We start from the raw sequence: 20,004 nt of genomic DNA, 5'->3' as shown, positions 1-20,004 counted from the left end.
GGTTTGAAACTGATAACAACAATTTCAAAAGAAATAGCTTTAAGTCAGAAGGGATTTCAAAGAGTTAGGTATTATATTAAAACAAGCGCACTTTTTTGGATATACATCACCAGTGCATTCTAAAGAACCATGGCTACCAAGAAAATGATGCTTCTTTCAATCTTACCGGTCAAATGTATCAAAAACATTATTAACGAATAGTAACATATTGTAGTCATCAGTAGGGCAGCAGTGTGGAGTAGTGGTTAGGGCTCTTGACTGGAGGGTCGTGGGTTCAATCCCCGGTGGAGGACACTGCTGCTGTACCCTTGAGCAAGGTACTTTACCCAGATTGCTCCAGTAAAAACCCAGCTGTATAAATGGATAATTGTATGTAAAAAATAATGTGTAAAAAATAATGTAATTGAATGTACAAAATAATGTGATATCTTGTAACAATTGTAAGTCGCCCTGGATAAGTGCGTCTGCTAAGAAATAAAAAATAATAATAATAATAATAATAATAGAACATATATGTAATATGGTCTTGGAATGCATGTTACTACACCGTAGGAAGTGGCTGTTCTTGTATCCTGAGTTGCATCAACAAGCACATACTGTTTTTTTTTTTTTTAATCAATTTTGTCTCCAGGGTCTGCCTCAAAGACTTGATGAAAGTGCATGTAGATTAAATCCAGGATGTACATGGTCAGGGCTGTTAAAACTGGTCATTTTTCACACACCAGGAAGTTTGTTTGTTTTCTTGTTTTTAGCAAAAAGTACAGTTGGCTTTAAATTTGTATTTTCCTGGAGTGGAATACAATTTTTAAAAGACATTAGAAAATATGTGATTCAAAAGCATACACATGTGTTAAAATGCAATTTCTTTGTAAATATATTAATTAAAAAAAGACACAGAGAGAAAGAAACACAGAACAATAGGTTTACAAAAAAGTTACATCACTACAGTTCCAAGGTTGCTGTCTTTTCATAGTACGCAAAATCCTTCCTATTACAGAAGCAAAGACAACAATAACTGTCAGGGGTTCTGCCTCTGTGTAATATCATTAATCTATTAGCGCCTTCATCAAATCTGCCCCAGAAGCAAAACTCAGACAAAATTGATTTGCAAAAACAGTTTTAGCTAAAAGAAATAGTGATCTTAGGCCTCGTACACACAGTTGCAAGTTCACCTTTTGCTCGTAATACGGTACACACACATAGTTTGGTTGCAAAAGGCAGCGACAACCACACTAGTTAATCCTGTTCGGAACAAGTAGCGAGATCGGTTAGTTAATGCGCAGCAACTGTTTGAGTGTATTAATACTGCACTAAAACAACCACAGTATGACAGAGGTGTTGGTCTTCCTCTTGTGTTGTTCTTCGGGTGCCGGACAAAGAAGCATTCATAGATGCAGCTATGTTTTCCCATGCCTCTTTCACCTTATTTGCACTGGGTACTCAATATTTTGTGCCATATAATATTGTTCTCCTTGCTTTAATCTGCAAACATATCTAGTCCTGTGGCATGAAGCGTTCCTTTCGTTGTCTGTGAGTTGCTCGTGTGCTTCATGTTGCAATGGTGTCTCTTCCATGTTGGATACAGATAACTTTGAGGTAGCGCTGCGTATTCTTTTTCCCAATTCAATATTGTGTTTAAAACATAGCATATATATATATAGCTGTCTAGTGATACAAGTAACAAATAGACAGTACAAAACAAAACACTCACTATATATTTCATAACACTGGTCCTTCCGGGTCGTTCCGTAACCATAACTGAAGGAACAGATAACATCGCTTCGACCCCTATTTATACCGTCACTCATGAACCCTTGGTAAACGATTGCAGCCGCTCCTCCAATCCGCGGCTGCCACATCATTTCCCTTCCGGGTCAATGAGTTAGTGTACTGATGCTCCGCCCCTTTTATACATGACTGACTTTCTTTTAACCCTCAGAACGAAGTGTCAGGCCAAGTAGTCCAGAGTACTCTGTTCCCTTTATTTAGCGCCCTCACAGGTTGGGAGGGAGATTTACCACCAAGAATCATTGTCTTTCTGTCACAATCCCACATAAAATCTGCTTACACCTGACAGTCAGACCTTTGGAGTGTTACATTTTCAATCTTGCTAACAAGGCCCTCTGAAATTGGTAGCTAATATTCTCAACTTCTGAATCTTCAGTGCCTTTTGTGTGTCGTATTAAATGGGATGGCTTGTCTGTGCCCGGATGGTTTGGCTGTGCACTGTCCCATCAGACTGCAATAGGAGTAAATTAAGCACCAGCACAGAATCCCTTCCTCGGGTGAACTTTCAATTTAAAGACTAGGTAAGGCGAAAGCAAAGTTTTGGATGCCAGCATTGCCATTCTCTCCTAGATAAAACAGTATTAAGTCCTTGCGAAATCCTGTGCACATTCTCCATCACTAATACAGTAGGCACAAGGGAATTACTTGGTCTTTTTGACAGAAAATTTAAGGTTCCCAATGTTAATGTGGTACACTTTCACAGCAGTGCAGCTACTTGGAGGTAAAGATTTTCTGAGTTGGAGAGGCTTGAACAAATGCAATTACTTGCCCAGTGTTATCTTACCAATGTATAATTCCCTCTTCAATCAATTTTCCACACACATTTTAAATCACAATTTGCATTCATATGAGTCCTGACAAGGAAATATTGTATTTTAATTATTATTTTCCTTTATTCTTTTAAATCATAAATTAATAAACCTGATGCTATGCACATTGCTTTATGCATGTAATACAAAACCTGCATTTAACTATGTTTTAATATGATTTATTTTTAAACCTTTTCAGACCACAAATGAGGGTTTTATAGTTTGCATATTTATCTTGGTACCACATCTAACATCTATTTATAATGTTGGTAAATATTTCTGTACCAAAGCTACCTCATTTTCCTGATTTCCAAAGGGAATTCAGAGATTTTTGCAATGGGGACAGATAAAAACTGTCTTAACATTAGGTGACAAATTTGATGTCAGTTAAGTAATGAGGGCATGAAGAGGGGAATCTGGATGCTTGCAAATAGGGCAACACAATGTCATGTTGTTCAGTTATTGAATGTGTTCCAAAGTATGGTCTTCAGTATGTGAAGTCAATACCCAATCAGTGGCAATGACAGCACATAACATGGTGGTGGTGGGGAGGTTGGGAGTTACAACCCCTAGGGAAAATTGTCATATTCAAAACCAAGTCACATCGACAACCTTTCACAAACAAGGATGGATTGGCTATCGATATCTCCTGACCTGAACCCTATTGAGCATGCCTGAGATGTGCTACAGACTGTAACAAGTGCACTGTCTGATTGGTGGGATCCACAGGCGTTGTCAATATTGGCACTTATAAAGATATTTCATTTTTCAACCTTAAGCCGATCTGTTTTATTATTTTTTTTTATTTGTTTGAACAGAATGCAAAGTGCTTACTATCGTTCTGGTTTTTTATTGCAACCACAATAGGATTTTAGATTGCCCCTTAGCATCGTGATAATGTCAGTAACAGCTGGCGGCCTGTTATCAGAAACCTCTCTCAAGAGACCGGAGGATTAACACTTGAATGATTGAATCATTATGCAAATCTGCTCCACTGCCGACCAAGAGAAGTAGCGGAATTGACATTAGTCAAGTTAGTCTTGATTTACACAAAACAAAACATCAATATTGAATTGATGGAAAACAGACTTGTTTTCTTGACCTGAATGCAAATCATTTTAGTACTGGTAGATGAGAAAGTAAAATAAGAAGATTAGGCTTCATCATAAGCACCCCGGAATTTCTCAATTTAGAAATGGTTTAATTCCACGTGCATTGCGCCTTATCTGTGTCGGTTTAACAACTGTCTAGAAATTCTTATTTATTTTTTCAATTATTTTGTTATCAAAGTAGCTGGAGAATAAAAAGAAAGCAGTGTAGACAAGGTTAAAGCACAGCCTCAAAGAAAGACCCAAATTACAGAGCGGGCAAGAGATCTAGCCTTAATCCACTCAACACTCACGTGCTGTCGACGCTGTCTGCCCCTTCACTTGTCCTTGTATATTGCCATGCCCAGTGCTATCCACTGCTAACACCGGGGCCAAACTGAACATAAACCTAAGGTCTTCATGAAGGTAGTGGGTCCAAGCACCTACTTACCAAACAGCAGTTTGAGATACTGAGCTGTAATCAGACTGCCCTGTTTTAGTCTAATTTTACAAAAAAATATAGCCTTGGGTTACTGAGAAACAATTTGGAAAACATAGCAATGTCCACATACATTAGATTCTTTAATTTCGAATTAAAGAAACAGACTAAATATATATATACACAGTGTGTATGTATATATATATATATATATATATATATATATATATATATATATTGTAAAAGAATCGCCCTCACCGCGGTTCGTTGCCCCTTTAAAAACACGACCCAACACACAGAAATTGATTTTTTTATGCGCGGTTGCGCAATTTTTTAATAAACACAGAAACAAAAATAAACAAAACAAACACCTAGCTCTCTTTGAGCAATAACTAAACAGAACAGGAACCTAAACTAAAACAGGACAGCTAAGCTGTTTACCTGTACAAACAAAACAAAACACACAAAAAAGGCTTCACACTACCTTTTTCTTTTAATTACGGCTGTACCCACACACCAGCACAGTCGGGCTTCTACCCTCTTCAGCAGCTGCCCAGAGCAGACTGACTGCTCTCCTTAAATACCCTGCACCTGGCTCCAATTTTCAATAGTAGCCAGGTGCAGGTAATGATTAATCAATAAAACAATTAAACGAAACAATTAACAAAACAATTAAACAAGACAAATGTGCATTCCGAATATGTTTTTTCTGCAGAGAGGTTTTAACCCCCTCTCTGCCATTTCACACATCCCCCCACATGTCTTTTCAAGACACCGGCCATACAACGGCCACCTCCCTCCACCCTTGAAAGACCACCCACCCTCAAGTCCACAAATGTCTATTTTCGCCCTCTTCCACGGGCGGGCTTGAGGGTGGGTTGGTCCCTCCGGTGTTTCCAGGGAGGGACCCAGGACCGGCGAGGAGTGACCCAGACGGCTTGTCCAGGGCGACCATAGCGCGGACCGGTGACCGGGAGCCAGGACTGACAGGCAGAGGCGTGCGCCTGTGGACCTGCGCAGCGACCTCTGGAATTCCAGGTGGAGTGCAGCACGATGCAAGGGGAGCGGAGCAATCAGCAGGGGGAACGCTAGTGACCTCTGCCCCTTGCGTAGCGACGTCTGCCTCTTGTGCAGCGACGTCTGGGATTCCAGGGGGAGTGGAGTAAGGGACCAGGTAAGCGACTGTGCCTGGCAGTGCTGCGACCTGGGAGCAAGGTCCAGCGCAGGGAGGTCTAGGCATTCCGGCCAGGTGTCCACGATGACGGGACTGGGGACCTCCCTCGGCAACGCCGGACTCACTTGCATGGATCATGGTTCTGGGAGAGGCGGCTCCTCCCCTCTGGGCTCTGGTAACGGCAGCTCCACCTCCTCTGGCTCTCAGGACTGTAACTCCACCCCCTCTGGCTCTCGGGATGGTAGCTCCACCCCCTCTGGCTCTCGGGACGGCAGCTCCCACTTTTGTAGCAGCCGCTCCAGTTCCGTTGGCTCCCGCTCTTGTATTATCAACGGGGCCCCGCCCAGATCCTGTCTCTGCCTCTCCATCTTCTTTATCTGCTCCACCTGAGCAGCGGTGTTTTTATTGAACATCTCAATTAATTCTTTAAAATCCATTTGGGTCTCCAGGGGCGCCCACACTCGCTGCCACCATATGTGAAAGAATCAAACTCACCACCGTTCGTTGCCCCTTTAAAAACACGACCCAACACACAGAAATTGATTTTTTTATGCGCGGTTGCGCAATTTTTTAATAAACACAGAAACAAAAATAAACAAAACAAACACCTAGCTCTCTTTGAGCAATAACTAAACAGAACAGGAACCTAAACTAAAACAGGACAGCTAAGCTGTTTACCTGTACAAACAAAACAAAACACACAAAAAAGGCTTCACACTACCTTTTTCTTTTAATTACGGCTGTACCCACACACCAGCACAGTCGGGCTTCTACCCTCTTCAGCAGCTGCCCAGAGCAGACTGACTGCTCTCCTTAACCCTTTGCGGTCCATTGTCGGACTGGGTCCGACATTGCAATTATTCCTCACAGGTCCTTTGTCGGACTGGGTCCGACATCATTATAGCAACGCAATAAACGGGTGTTTAGTCGTTTTTTCTCCGGAAAAAGCTGAGAAAACCATTCAATTGCCGAGTGGGAGCGACAGGACCCGAGACAAGTCGAAAAAAAAAAAAAAAAAAAAAGGCGTATTTCATGAATAGTCATTCATGGTATCAGGTATCAGATAATGGGCGTCCATAGTAAACAAGCTGGCTAAGTGCGTCAGCGCACTGAGACTATCATGGACATTTGCAGAGCTTTTTTCAGATGTTATAGTAATAAAATAATGACTTGGATCGCATTATTGAGGAGTTTGGTGATAAAACGAGTGATCTGGAGATGATCGATCGGTATGTACGACTATTATTATTATTGTTATTTATTTCTTACATAGCTGAAAGCTATAGCAAACAAAAGGCTGGGGCGGGGCTGGAGATGCCTAGTGTGTGCTTTGTTGATATGCAGGGCCATTTAAACCCGTTTGACTGTGAAAAAAAATACTTTTAAACAGCGCGTATAAAATTAACTGCACGTGTGAAAATAAATTAGACCGGGCGTGCCTGACGCGCGATTAATAAATGGACCGCAAAGGGTTAAATACCCTGCACCTGGCTCCAATTTTCAATAGTAGCCAGGTGCAGGTAATGATTAATCAATAAAACAATTAAACGAAACAATTAACAAAACAATTAAACAAGACAAATGTGCATTCCGCACATATTTTTTCTGCAGAGAGGTTATATATATATATATATATATATATATATATATATATATATATATATATATATATATATAATCCAGGGCTCGTAATGGAACACAAAACAAGCAATGTGATTGGTCGAGCAAGGTTACACCTGTCCGTATATTGGATGGATACAGACAGCTGAGGCCTTGTCACATATTCTAAATCACTGCGCTGCCTCACAGAATTTAAACTAAGTATCGGTAGCCAGCTTGCTTACACTCACTTACAGCTGTATTGCTGTAACTATGAAACTGAGTGACCAACTACCTGCAAAAAAAAAACAAAGTAGTAAGTAGACACAAGAAGAACAATTAAATTAACTGGAAAATAGCAAAACAGAAAAAATACCAAAAAAAAATTAAAAAAAAAAAAAATTAAAAAATTGCTGTCTTTATGCTCACTTTGTCACTTCAAAAAATGTATTTTTGGCAGTTTGTAAACACTAACAAAAAACACAAAAAGACACACATTATCCAGCCCTCTCTGACACAGATCTTGAATAAATTATTGAAATCCGAGATGCCGTTGAATTAATTTTTATTCCTCACGTCTGTTCTACTCAGTGTGTCTGCACTGACAGGAAGCAAAAAAATATTTTTTCAATGGCAATGTGCTCGCTATCAAAAAAATGATTTACTTTCTTTTACATGTTTTAATTGAATTAATTTACTCATTTTAACTTAGTGTGTAGTTCAAAGTTATACATGGAACTACTTTATTTGGTGTAAGGATATTTAATAAAAAAAAACACAAATAATTTTTTGCCTTAAACATGATTTATGCTTTTTTTTCTTCAAATCCACTGTTTTACCTGTGTTATAAATGCAATAAGGCCCTTTAGGGCGTCCGTATACACTGAATAGACAGACTTCTCGGGGGTTGAAGGCACTCGACTTTGTCAGACCAGGAAATGAATCCACAACAAGGCAGTACTACGGCCGAAACTGAGACGCTACGGCGCTCAGTGCTTTTATCAAACAAAATAATTAAACAGAACAAAACACTCAAACAAAAAGGCACATTGGCCAAACAAACAAACAATAATGAAACAGAACAAGTATCGTCCTGGTTTTGACCCAGCACGCATAGCAATTGTTATTTCTCTTATGACTTATCTTTTTACCTCCTGTCTCCACTCTGAACTCTCTCCTCTGTTCAGCCAAACTGCAGATCTTTTATGAGGGGTTAACTAGCTATTAATTATCTTATTTCCCCTCGGCCATAGTCTGCACGAGTTTAGTAAGTCTGCGTGACTGTCAGCTCTTTGAATAATCAGTAGCTGGCAGTCACGCATTCTCATGAGGTAATTCAAATACAAAACAATAACAAATAATGGTGGCGACTTTTCGTCTGCGCCGCAAATAATAACAATACACATTTATAACAATAAGACTTTTCGCATATTTACATAAGTCAAAATAACGGCGCAGAAATATACATAGGGCCGGGACGCTACGCCACAGGGGCCCAGCAAAAAAAGTTTGAGAACCCCTGCTTTAGTTGATTAATCAGTCCAATTAATCTGTTAATCAGAGCAGCCCTAATTTATATATATATATATATATATATATATATATATATATATATATATATATATATATATATATATATATATATATGAGAAAATGATTGAAAATCATGTTAGATAATCTGTTGGTTTAAGAATAGCTATGATTCGTCTCCAGGAACACATCATCACTAGAGAAGGCACACACTTCAAGCAGAGCACTTGCCTTTGATTAACCAGATTAATTTTAAACTGACATCAGGTTTCTTGTAGCTAGCATAATGCAGATGCTGGTGATGTAGCAGATTTTTATTGTTTTATGGTCATTTTCTCACTCTCCGAATATTTATTACGGAATTGGCAGTGACATGATTTAACAGCTTTGTTATAGAAATATGTTTAGCATAAACATTCTCAGACATCTGAAAAAGCTTTTAGAGGTGTGTGACAGGCTGACCGGGGTAAGGAGACTCAGAGTCAGGATGTGCAGGGAAAAGCGCTACGGCACGTATTTATTAAATAAAACAAACAAAATAAACAGTTTAAACAAAAACAGATCTCGCACACACAGGATCAGAGATCTACCCTCTCCAGAATCCTAACACCAACTAAACCTGTGCTCTCAGTGCTCCCTTATATACACACCTGTGCAGCAATTTACACCCACTTAATCAATTAAACCCTCCACCACATTCTCACATGTTTTTAAAGTGCTGGTGAATTAACCCTTTAATTACCCACCACCACTACAAAACACACATATACACAGGCCAGTACCCTCATTCTGCCACATTCCTCCCCCCTTATGTACGTAGCACATACAGGCCCTCAACGGCCGCCCCCCCCCCCCCTTCCACCAGATTTGGGAGGGAGGGTGGGAGGAAATGTTGGGGACCAGCCGACCCCTGTCAAACACCAGACGGGCAGGGCCAGTCCTCCCCCCTTGTGCACCCTGCCGTCTGGAGTCCGCTGGCCCCAACACTCCCCAGCACTCCTTCACCTCCATGGGGCTTTTGTAAGGGGGTGCCCGTTTAATCCCCGTGACTACCCCTGGGCTTCTGTAAAGGGGCGCCCGTTTAACCCCCGTGGTGACCCCTGGGCTTATGTAAGGGGGTGCCCGTTTAACCCCCGGCCTACCCCATAAACCCAATGTCTTTATTGCCCCTTCTCGGGTCCCTCCTGGATACCCATCAGTTGGCCCAGGCAGGTTGGCCGCCCCTAGCGGCATAGGCACTGGATTGGGTCCCTCCGCTGGCACTGGAATTACTGGCGCTGACGCTTGATCCTCCTGAACCACTGGCACTGGACCCTCCGGAAACACTGGCACTGGACCCTCCGGAAACACTGGCCCTGGACCCTCCGGTGGAGCAGCAGACAGCACGGCAACCTCAGGTGGAGCAGCAGACAGCACGGCAACCTCGGGCGTGGCCAACAGTGCAGGAACCTCCGGCCAGGGTGGCAGCGGCCAGAGTTCCTCTTCCCTGTTGGCAACAGGAGGTAGAGCCCGCGCCAGCTCCTCTGATGGCGGAAGCGGGAACAGCAGCTCGTCTCCCTCTGGTGGCGGAGGCGGGAACATCAGCTCGTCTCCCTCTGGTGGCGGAGGCGGGAACAGCAGCTCGTCTCCCTCTGGTGGCAGAGGCGGGAACAGCAGCTCGTCTCCCTCTGGTGGAGGAGGCGGAAACAGCAGCTCGTCTCCCTCTGGTGGAGGAGGCGGGAACAGCAGCTCGTCTCCCTCTGGTGGCGGAGGCGGGAACAGCAGCTCGTCTCCCTCTGGTGGCAGAGGCGGGAACAGCTCCTGCTGCTCTGTTCCTAGCGGTGGTGGAGACAGAGACAGCTCCTGCTGCTGTGCTCCTAGCGGTGGTGGAGACAGAGACAGCTCCTGCTGCTCTGCTCCTGGCGGTGGTGGAGACAGAGGCAGCTCCTGCTGCTCTGCTCCTGGCGGTGGTGGAGACAGAGGCAGCTCCTGCTGCTCTGCTCCTGGCGGTGGTGGAGACAGAGGCAGCTCCTGCTGCTCTGTTCCTAGCTCCTTCGGCAGTGGTGATGGGGCTGATGCTGGCCACTCAGAGGGAGGCTGTGGTGGTGCTGGCTCCCTCTGTCGTGGCGGCTGGGCTGGTGTGCGCCGTGCTCCCTTCAGCAGCATAAATAGAGGCTGCTGGGGGACACCAGCATCCTGCCCTTCTCCCCCCCAGAAAAATCCAGGGGGTTGAGCCTGTAACCCCTCCCCTTCTGGCCCTGGAGACGGCAGTAATGGCTCCTCCCCTTCTGGCTCTTGGGACGGCAGCGATGGCTCCTCCCCCTCTAGCTCTCGGGACGGCAGCAGCAGGTGAACCAGCAGGCATGCTCCCTCTGCTGGTGGCGGCGATGGAGGAAGAGACAGCAGGTAATCTTCCCCTGCTGGTGGAGGTGGCACCGATTCCTCCCTCTCGGGCCGTGGACGCACCGATTCCTCCCTCTTGGGCCGTGGACGCACCGACTCCTCCCTCTCTGGCCGTGGATGCTCGGGCTCCTCCCACTCGGGCTGTGGACATTCGGGCTCCTCCCACTCGGGCTGTGGACGTTCGGGCTCCTCCCACTCGGGCTGTGGACATTCGGGCTCCTCCCACTCGGGCTGTGGACGTTCGGGCTCCTCCCACTCGGGCTGTGGATGTTCGGGCTCCTCCCACTAGGGCTGTGGATGTTTGGGCTCCTCCCACTCAAGGCTGTGGACGTTCAGGCTCCTCATAGTACCGGAAGGGACAGGCAGCTGGTTACAGAGGGGGCACAACAGTGGTGACCTACAGCTCCTCGGGTACCTGGCCCTGATGTACTCCTCCTCCTCCCTGTCCCTCACTTCCCGGTCCTTCTTCCACCTCATCTTCTCTTCCTTTTTTTCCTTTTTTTTTTTTTTTTAACAAAACAAAAAAAAAATCCTGCACTCCTGCTCCAAGTCTCCAGAGGCGCTATCCCACTGCTAACACCAAATGTGACAGGCTGACCGGGGTAAGGAGACTCAGAGTCAGGATGTGCAGGGAAAAGCGCTACAGCACGTATTTATTAAATAAAACAAACAAAATAAACAGTTTAAACAAAAACAGATCTCGCACACACAGGATCAGAGATCTACCCTCTCCAGAATCCGAACACCAACTAAACCTGTGCTCTCAGTGCTCCCTTATATACACACACCTGTGCAGCAATTTACACCCACTTAATCAATTAAACCCTCCACCACATTCTCACATGTTTTTAAAGTGCTGGTGAATTAACCCTTTAATTACCCACCACCACTACAAAACACATATATACACAGGCCAGTACCCTCATTCTGCCACAAGGTGTAACAGACTTTTTCTCTCCTGCTCATCTGGGTAATTTCAAAGGCTTTAACCGTATTAGTGACTGATTCATATCAGTGTTTGGTTTAATTTTTCACACATTTTCTTGTCCCAAAGGTATCTGTTTCCTCATACCCAACTGGAAATCCATGAAGGTCACTGAAAGATGTCTGATTATTTTGAATTTTATATCTGTCAGCCAGCTATCATTTACAAGATATAGTTTCATAGCAACATTTACTAAGCTGGTCCTCGGACTCCAACAAATAATTGTTTTTCAGCTTAAATAAGTTCTTAATAATATGTAGTTTGCTGATGTAGACAAAACCATCTAAAGTCACGGATACGTGCTGTGTTAGGTGCACTGGAAAGGAGTGAAGTTTTAAAACTGAGTTTTTATGTCCTTGTTGAAACTAAAACACAGCTTGTTATATTGTGTGTGTGTGTGAGAATGTAAGGATGGCAGCGATGGGGTTAATTCTGTCCCTGCCAACAATACATTCCCACACACACTATATACACCAGCAGGGCTTTTGCCACAGGATCCCATGGACTGAAGCGGGGAACCACTTGTATAGTGGTTGGCATGCATATTTCATCAGCTTGTTCAAGTACTACTTTACAAATTTGTGTTTCAACTATATATATATATATATATATATATATATATATATATATATATATATATATATATATATATATATAGTGTGTGTGATAGCACCATAAACCTGGCATGTTGCTTTAGTGTTAATGAAGTAATAAAATACAATATTGGCATATCTGTTTTTTTATTCTGTTTGCAGTACCTGTCTCTAATGTCTATAGACACACTGTACTAGTAATTTAATATTACTAAAGATTTATAGGTGGAGCAATGCATTATAATGAGGCGAACTGTCATAATAATATACATACAGATCTTACGCAGTTATCAAAATTGCTAAAATAAAACCCTATAAATAAGTGGTGTTATATAACAAACCCAGGTTTGAGAAGTTAACACTGACATATTTTAAAATAAAGCCTCAACAACACTAATTGTTGATGTATTTTGGCCACAGTGTGTTTTACTCAAATATGTCTGAAGCTTTTGAACATTAAAATACCAAAAGCAAAACATAAAATTGACTTAAAACATGTGCAACCGCAGCAACATAATATGAAAACTCAGGCAGTAGCAGCGCCTGAGGTGTATGGGCAGGAGCATCAGTCTGTTTTAATAATGCAGCAGTGCAGTTGTATGTTACTGGAATATGAATTCACTGGGAATTATCTCATAGACCACATTCATCCAAAAGAATGAAACCTGAAACAACTGCAGCACTGTATTGTAACTTCAGCATGGATCGAAAAATATTGAGAAATACATCAGCAGCATTGTGCACCATACTGTATATGTTTTGTGCAAGAGTAAATCTGATTTTGAATGACATCCTTATTGACTGAAGCACACATTCCATTCCGCTTTAACAGCTGAAGAAGACAAGAAGACACCACTAATTGAATTTTGCTTGCTGTAGCATGGTTAAAAAGAGAAAATGTCTGTCAGCACCCTGAGTCACTACTCACTTGCATACACTGCTATTTCAGTGGCTGCCAAAGGGGTGACTCTACAGTTAACTTGCATGCTAGAAGCAATGACCCAATGAAAACACTATTATGACAGATTGCCCACATGGAGATTTAAAAGGTCAGTTGTAATAATCCGTTTATAATTGCTCCATTTACCTGAAAACATGAACCAACTACATCCTGAATATGTTCATACTGATACTGGTTGTACTGTATTATTTTAAAAACTACCAATATAAACCAATTGTTGGATCTTATTAATATGATAATGTGTTCTTATTCACTGTAATAATTATTCCCTCTTGATATGTGCAGGTCTTATGTTCTAATGTATGTGTAACACTTATAAACTCTTATACAGCAAACACATATGGTAAACAGTAATTTAACTTTCATCAAATTTTATTCTACCACCATTATAACATTATGTAGGGCAGCAGTGTGGAGTAGTGGTTAGGACTCTGGACTCTTGACCGGAAGGTTGTGGGTTCAATCCCAGGTGGGGGACGCTGCTATACCCTTGAGCAAGGTACTTTACCTAGATTGCTCCAGTAAAAAAAAAAAAAACCAAAAAAACAACTGTATAAATGGGTAATTGTATGTAAAAAAAAATAATGTACAAAAAAAAACATAATGTAATTGTATATAAAAATAATGTGATATCTTGTAACAATTGTAAGTCACCCTGGAAATGGCTTCTGCTAAGAAATAAATAATAATAATATGAAAGCAATAAGATACAACAGTGTCTTATTGCGCTTATAAAATGGGTTCCTATTTTTTAGAAATAAAGATATAGACACTTTTTTATTTTTGTTTAAAAATTAATATAGGTTTATTTTTTCCTAAAGATATTACTACACTAGAAAAATGGTTCCAATAAATGTAATAGTTCCAATGACTTTGAATTATTTTTAATAATAAATTAAATAAATTCAAATGAATTATACGAATATTTTCAGTATTTGTCTCGTGAAGTTGACTGTACCAGGGAATGTAATTTTCTAAGTGGCACTGTTTGGTGACTAGGGGAGTTTCTGCCTTTTGTTTACTTGTTTGCTACTTGTTTATACAATGGGTTGGGAGATATCTGCATCCTGAGAATCAATGATTTATTTCAGTCTTAGGTGCAGTTTTACAGTATATATTATTTTTTGTTTGTGCTGACCAATCATTAAAAACTGACACAGCCCAAGTGGTTACTTTTTTAGTATTCCATTCTTTATTGGCTTCAGTTGTATTATAATTTCAGCAGTACTGAGAGAGCTGTCTTGTAGTACTCACGGTTTCATTTTTTTCCTGATTTTTTACAAATTTGCGGCCAATTCAAAATTATTTTTTTAAACGTTCTTAAACGCTCGGCGCAGTAATATCTGTTTGTAAAAAGTCTTAGTTGCTGGGACTAATTTTTACCTGTTGGTTGTACTATAATACTTCAGTGGCTTGGAATGCCTATCAGCCAATCAGGATGCAGATATCTCCCAACCCGTTATTTAATATGAGATAATTAAGATTAAACAATAACATATCAGCATATCAAACAAGGAAATACACATTACTTAGTGTTCAAGGTTCATGCAACTTTATTCCAACAATTAATGTTAATCATATTATATTGTAGACCGATATTTAAAATTGACAACTTAAAATCATTTGTTTACATTTGGTAGCCTAATACAGAGCAATATTCTGGACATTTCCCTTGCCAGATTTGTTGTTACCTATTGGTTATCAATTAATTAATTAAGCAATTAACTAATCTCTCACTTTGCTTTGGCAGACTAGGGGGAGGAGGAGAGAAAAATGTAGTCCAGGAGGGGCTAAAGGACTACATCCCCCAGAATGCCACGGGAGGGAGCCAGGATGAGATTCACCTGGCTCTAATATTTAATGAATATCACTTGCCTGTAATTAGCAGGCAGGTATATAAACAGCAACTAAATGTTTGTAGGGGGCAGTCTGTGTGAAGGCAAGAAGCTGCCAGAGTATGAACATCGGTGTAAAAGAAAAGGCTGTGTGTGAAGCCTGAAAACGAGGTCATGTGTGAAACATTTGTGTATTAGTGTGTAACAGAGTTTTTAATCGGTAAACAGCTTAGCTGTCCAATCTAGTTCGAGACTTTAGAGAAAAATATATATAGTTTAGTGCTCCATATGGGAGTTAGGTTTTTGTTTTGTTTTGATTTAATTTCTGTGTCTGGGTCTGCTGAAAAGGGGCAAACGAACCTTAAATTAAGTGAAATCCTTCACAATAGCCCCTGTCTCCACTGCTGGGTGTGGATTCCTGTTCTGTCCACACAACTCCTCATTTCCATATATGGTCATGCCAGTTTCTGCACAAAGCCAGCGCCCTGCTAGTTTACACAGACCCCATTCCCCTTCTCCCAAATTATATATATATATATATAATGACAAAGGACTGCACCCAAACCTGCTTCTACAAATGACAGAAATGTGTTTTAAAATACACACAGACATCATTATATAATATAAAGTTATTATTAAAATATAGAAAATTAAGCTTATTCCAACACCAATATGAATGTTGTTTCCATTTGAGAAGGAATCTGCTTTGTGTAACACCTGTATTGAAGACTAACTCTTTAGAAAAAAACACCTGTATACTATATATAAAGACAACTCTGATAAATCTTAGAAAATACATGTTAAAATATGGTAAGTTATCTGTGTACTGTCTATTGGCATTATTTTGAAGCAAGTGCCAGGGAAGAGTAACATAGTAACACAGGAAGAATAAGTTGTGAGAGCATAAAACCTTTTGAATGTATTAGCCCCATGGAACTTTATCTGCCAACTTGGCTGTCTGGTTATTTAAAACATACATTATATATGTAAATAAATACATAATAAATAATAACAAATCTATAAGTAACATGTTTTGGTAACTGGCTATCTGTTTAGTTTTTTTTTACACTAAAGGCTGATCACAAAAACTGTGTAAGGTCTTGCAAAACCAGGACAAGGACACTGTCAAAAATAACTTTCAAGTTATTTTTGAATGGGGTTTTATTTATATTATTTTTTTAAATAAGATTTTTGGAGCATGTGGGGCTCCACAATTTTTTTCTTATCTCCTGTGAGTAGAATCTCTAAATGAACTTTTGGATAACTGTATTAATAACTCCAGAATTAGATAGATAGCTCCACAAACCTGTCTGCAGACATGGATCTGCCTACCCTGATTTCTATTTGCTTCTATGAATCTCTGAACAGATTTGACTTGAACACGATATGCTCTGTTACAGCAGTTTCTAATGGGATTACTCGCTGACTACTAGACACTGCTTGTCACCCCACCCGTGTTTCTCTATAGTACCCTGTGAAGAGATTGAGGTTCAACGAGGATTTACGTTTACTTAATTGAGGGTGTGAATGTGTAAGAAATAACCCACAACGGTGTGTGGTAAGACAATTCTTACCACATGCCCTGGGTGCGTTGCATGGCACGAGGCCGCACGAGTGGGTTATTTATTTCACTTATAAAATGTCTACATTTTTTTTTTTTTAATAATTACACAAATTAGATTTTTTATGGAAAAAAATAGAAATGTATCCTTCCCTGAATACATATATTTTGTCATTTTATTTGCCATAAACAATACATTGAACATTCCCATTTATAGTAAAATTTTCGAGATAAAATGGCATTTGGAAATTGAAAGCAGACTGATGTCCCACATCTGCACTGGCACTTGACATCAAGGGAGCAGCTTTTTTTTTTTTTGTGTGTGTGTGTGTGCAGGAAATGATCCTAGGTTTTGCAGTGTTCAAGAGAAGCTGACCAATAATTCAGAGGCTGTTTTCACATCGATGGCTGGTAACCAGCATAATTTCCCTAGATTGTAAACCAGCATTAGAAGATATGTGGGCTAAATTACTTCTGTGTCAGTTTGAGCAGTGCTGCAGTCCTTTCTGTCCGCGGCGATCACAATTCTATGTCGAACCCGAACTTGTTTAAAAGCCCAACGGTTGTGTCAGCAGAGGGCAGGAGAGATTTTAATTTTGTTTTAAATATGTTTCTGAAATCGGAGGGTAGTGGTGAGATGTATCTGTGGTGTCGAGTTTGAACACTGCATACTCACTAGTCAGTTTTATAAGGTGATATTTAGTTTAATAAGTAGATGCCGCTGATGCATATACAGTATATTATGTTGAGTGAGACTTGCTTGGTGATTTCTCAGATGGCTTTTGAATAGTGTTACTGCTACTGCGACTACTGGTCTCTTCTCTGACTAAATAAATACCACAGTACATTTGCCAATTTTTCTGTAATTCTTAGTGACAGAGATGAAAAAAAAATGCTGTTTCAGTATATATTCATATATATTCATTTATATTCTTTGGGGTATTGTATTAATTTGCATTTTAATAGTATGGCAATAATAGCTGTAATTTCTACTATGCTATTGGTTATCATACCAATTCATCTGTTGCTCACTCCCCTGGACTGCTCTTTGTCCTACAGTTTCCCTTAGATGGACCCGGTAATCAAAGGTGGTGGCAGCTCATTCACACCACTGACTTTCAATACAGCATAGGGCTCTTTACCCAAATTCAGGTAGGAAAATGAAGCCCCTATCTGTCCACACCCCAGATAGCAGCACTTAAGTGTGGTGTCTCCCTTCTCTACACTGCTTCTCGTGTGCACAACCCTGACCTCAAACCATCCAAAATAAGAAGCAGCTGTTGGCTTTGCAAAACTTTGTGATGATCTTGGGAAGCGGACAACCATGCACCCGGCACAAATATTTTAACAATGTCATCTGCACTCACGTGAGAAAAGCACTATTCAGATTGGGTTATAGAATGGACTGGTTCGCTGCAAATTTATTTTTAGAAAAAAATGTATATAAATGATTCCCTTTTTACATATTTTTTAGATGCATTTGCAATGCACATAAATTACTGTCCACACATATTATTCCTAAAAAGCATTAACCAAAACCGTTTTTAAACAATTCACATTGAACTGCTCTGGGACTTATGTACTGCTGGCAACATGTGTTGCAATAAACAAAGTAACTGCAAATGTACAAAATAACTTTCAAATGTTTTTGGAACTTACTGAAAAAGATGTATTCAGTGTAGCTGCTCCAGATTTTGTCATCCCTGTATTGGTTAATGAAGGCAGCAGTGCCCGTGGAATTACAAGCCACCATGTGAAACCCGGCTTCAGACAGCCTGTCAAAAGCCTGCTCCAAGTAGGTAAACTTCAGGTAAAAGCGTGATGTATACTTCTCAGGAGGTCGGTCAGGGTCTCTGCTCTCATTCAATGTTTCCCCAAAAACTTCTTTGGCCAGGGCGATCCTGCCGCACACCATAATCCTGGCCACCCGGCGGAATTTGGCATCTGCCTGGCTGTCTCTGATCATGGTATAAGAGCCTCGGTAGCCTATGGTGATGAAACCAGACCTCTTGTCCAATGCAGCAGTCCTGGCCAGGTCACTACTTTGGGAATTGTCTTCTATATCACTCTGGCATCCTTCATCGTTCATAGAGCTTTGCTTGGTGACCTTGGGTGTCAGCAATTTAAGAAGATCATTGAGCTGAAAGTACTCTGCCTCTCTTAAAAGCCTCTCCTTTTCAGGGAAGTGGTCTGGAAGGACCAGCTGCTTGTCCCTAAGGAAGTCCAGAACATACCTGAAGAGGAAACCGTCTCGGTCTATGAAGAAACGACCCCTGTTGTCCCTGGGTAAATCTCTCACCTGGTTCTTGGTGAACATGCTATGTAGAGTAGTTTCGGGGATGCTGATGAGGGTGCAGTGTTTAGTTACATACACCTGACCTCCCACGTTCAGCTCCATCACCTCTGGGAAAGGACTCAGCATCTCACTGATGGGCAATATGCTTTCTTTTAGAGCCATTTCAGATGAAGAAAAAAAAGAAAGAAAGAAAGAAAGGCTGCTTCAGGGAAAACTGGAGGTTGCTGCCGGCAGATCAGAAGTTTCTGTTTAGAGAGACTACATTACTGCTTTCGGAAAAAATAGGATCAGGTTGCCCAGGACTGCAATCAGACTAACAGAGTGTAAGGAAAAGAGGAGAGTGAAACAGGCTCACGGAGGCAACAAAATCACTGCTGTGCAACTCCCAACATCATTAGATTAGAGACGGGGAAGCCACAGTGATGTCATTAACTGACTGCAGGGAATAATACTGTTTGAAATTTACACATCAGTCATTTAAAGGGACAGCATACGGTGCCTAGGGGCGGGATCACTTGCTTGTCATTTGTGTGTAATTGCTGGCAGCTTTAATGCTACTTACATACCAGAGCAAATTATGTTGTTTATGCTTAAGGTCCCCAGAAAACCTTTTAACCTTATTAACTAAAACCTTCATGATGTTAACACCTGCTAAAGTTCTTTAGTTAACCTTATTTACTTAACAATCTTCTGTAAATAGCTTTTTTTAACCACATAGACAGAGCCAACAACAATAATAATAATAATAATAATAATAATAATAATAATAATAATAATAATAATAATAATAATAATAATAATCATCATCATCATCAATTTAACTGCATTATAATGATCTACTTTATAATTTGTGTGTGTGTGTGTGTGTGTGTGTGTATATATATATAATTTGTCATATGCAACACCTGGATAGTTTCATTTAAAAATGAAATGTTTAATCCAGATCTGTTAATTTTTCTTTAGA

The 20,004-nt window shown here is 40.8% G+C and overlaps 1 protein-coding gene across 1 annotated transcript in view; it reads right to left on the bottom strand.

The window, feature by feature from the left end:
• The window catches only part of LOC117408331 (BTB/POZ domain-containing protein KCTD8-like), a 37,316-nt gene extending 17,857 nt beyond the window's left edge, over positions 1–19,459 (bottom strand). Inside the window, exon 1 of the mRNA XM_034013236.3 lies at positions 18,404–19,459. Coding sequence (XP_033869127.3) covers positions 18,404–19,202 — 799 coding nt within the window. The 5' untranslated portion in view covers positions 19,203–19,459. The remainder of the gene's footprint in view (positions 1–18,403) is intronic.
• Between the last annotated feature and the right edge of the window lie 545 nt (positions 19,460–20,004).

Source organism: Acipenser ruthenus, chromosome 2 (assembly GCF_902713425.1).
Source record: "Acipenser ruthenus chromosome 2, fAciRut3.2 maternal haplotype, whole genome shotgun sequence".
NCBI lineage: Eukaryota > Metazoa > Chordata > Actinopteri > Acipenseriformes > Acipenseridae > Acipenser > Acipenser ruthenus.
Note: the sequence above shows the minus strand (reverse complement) of the source record. Positions and strands in the feature narration are given on the sequence as shown.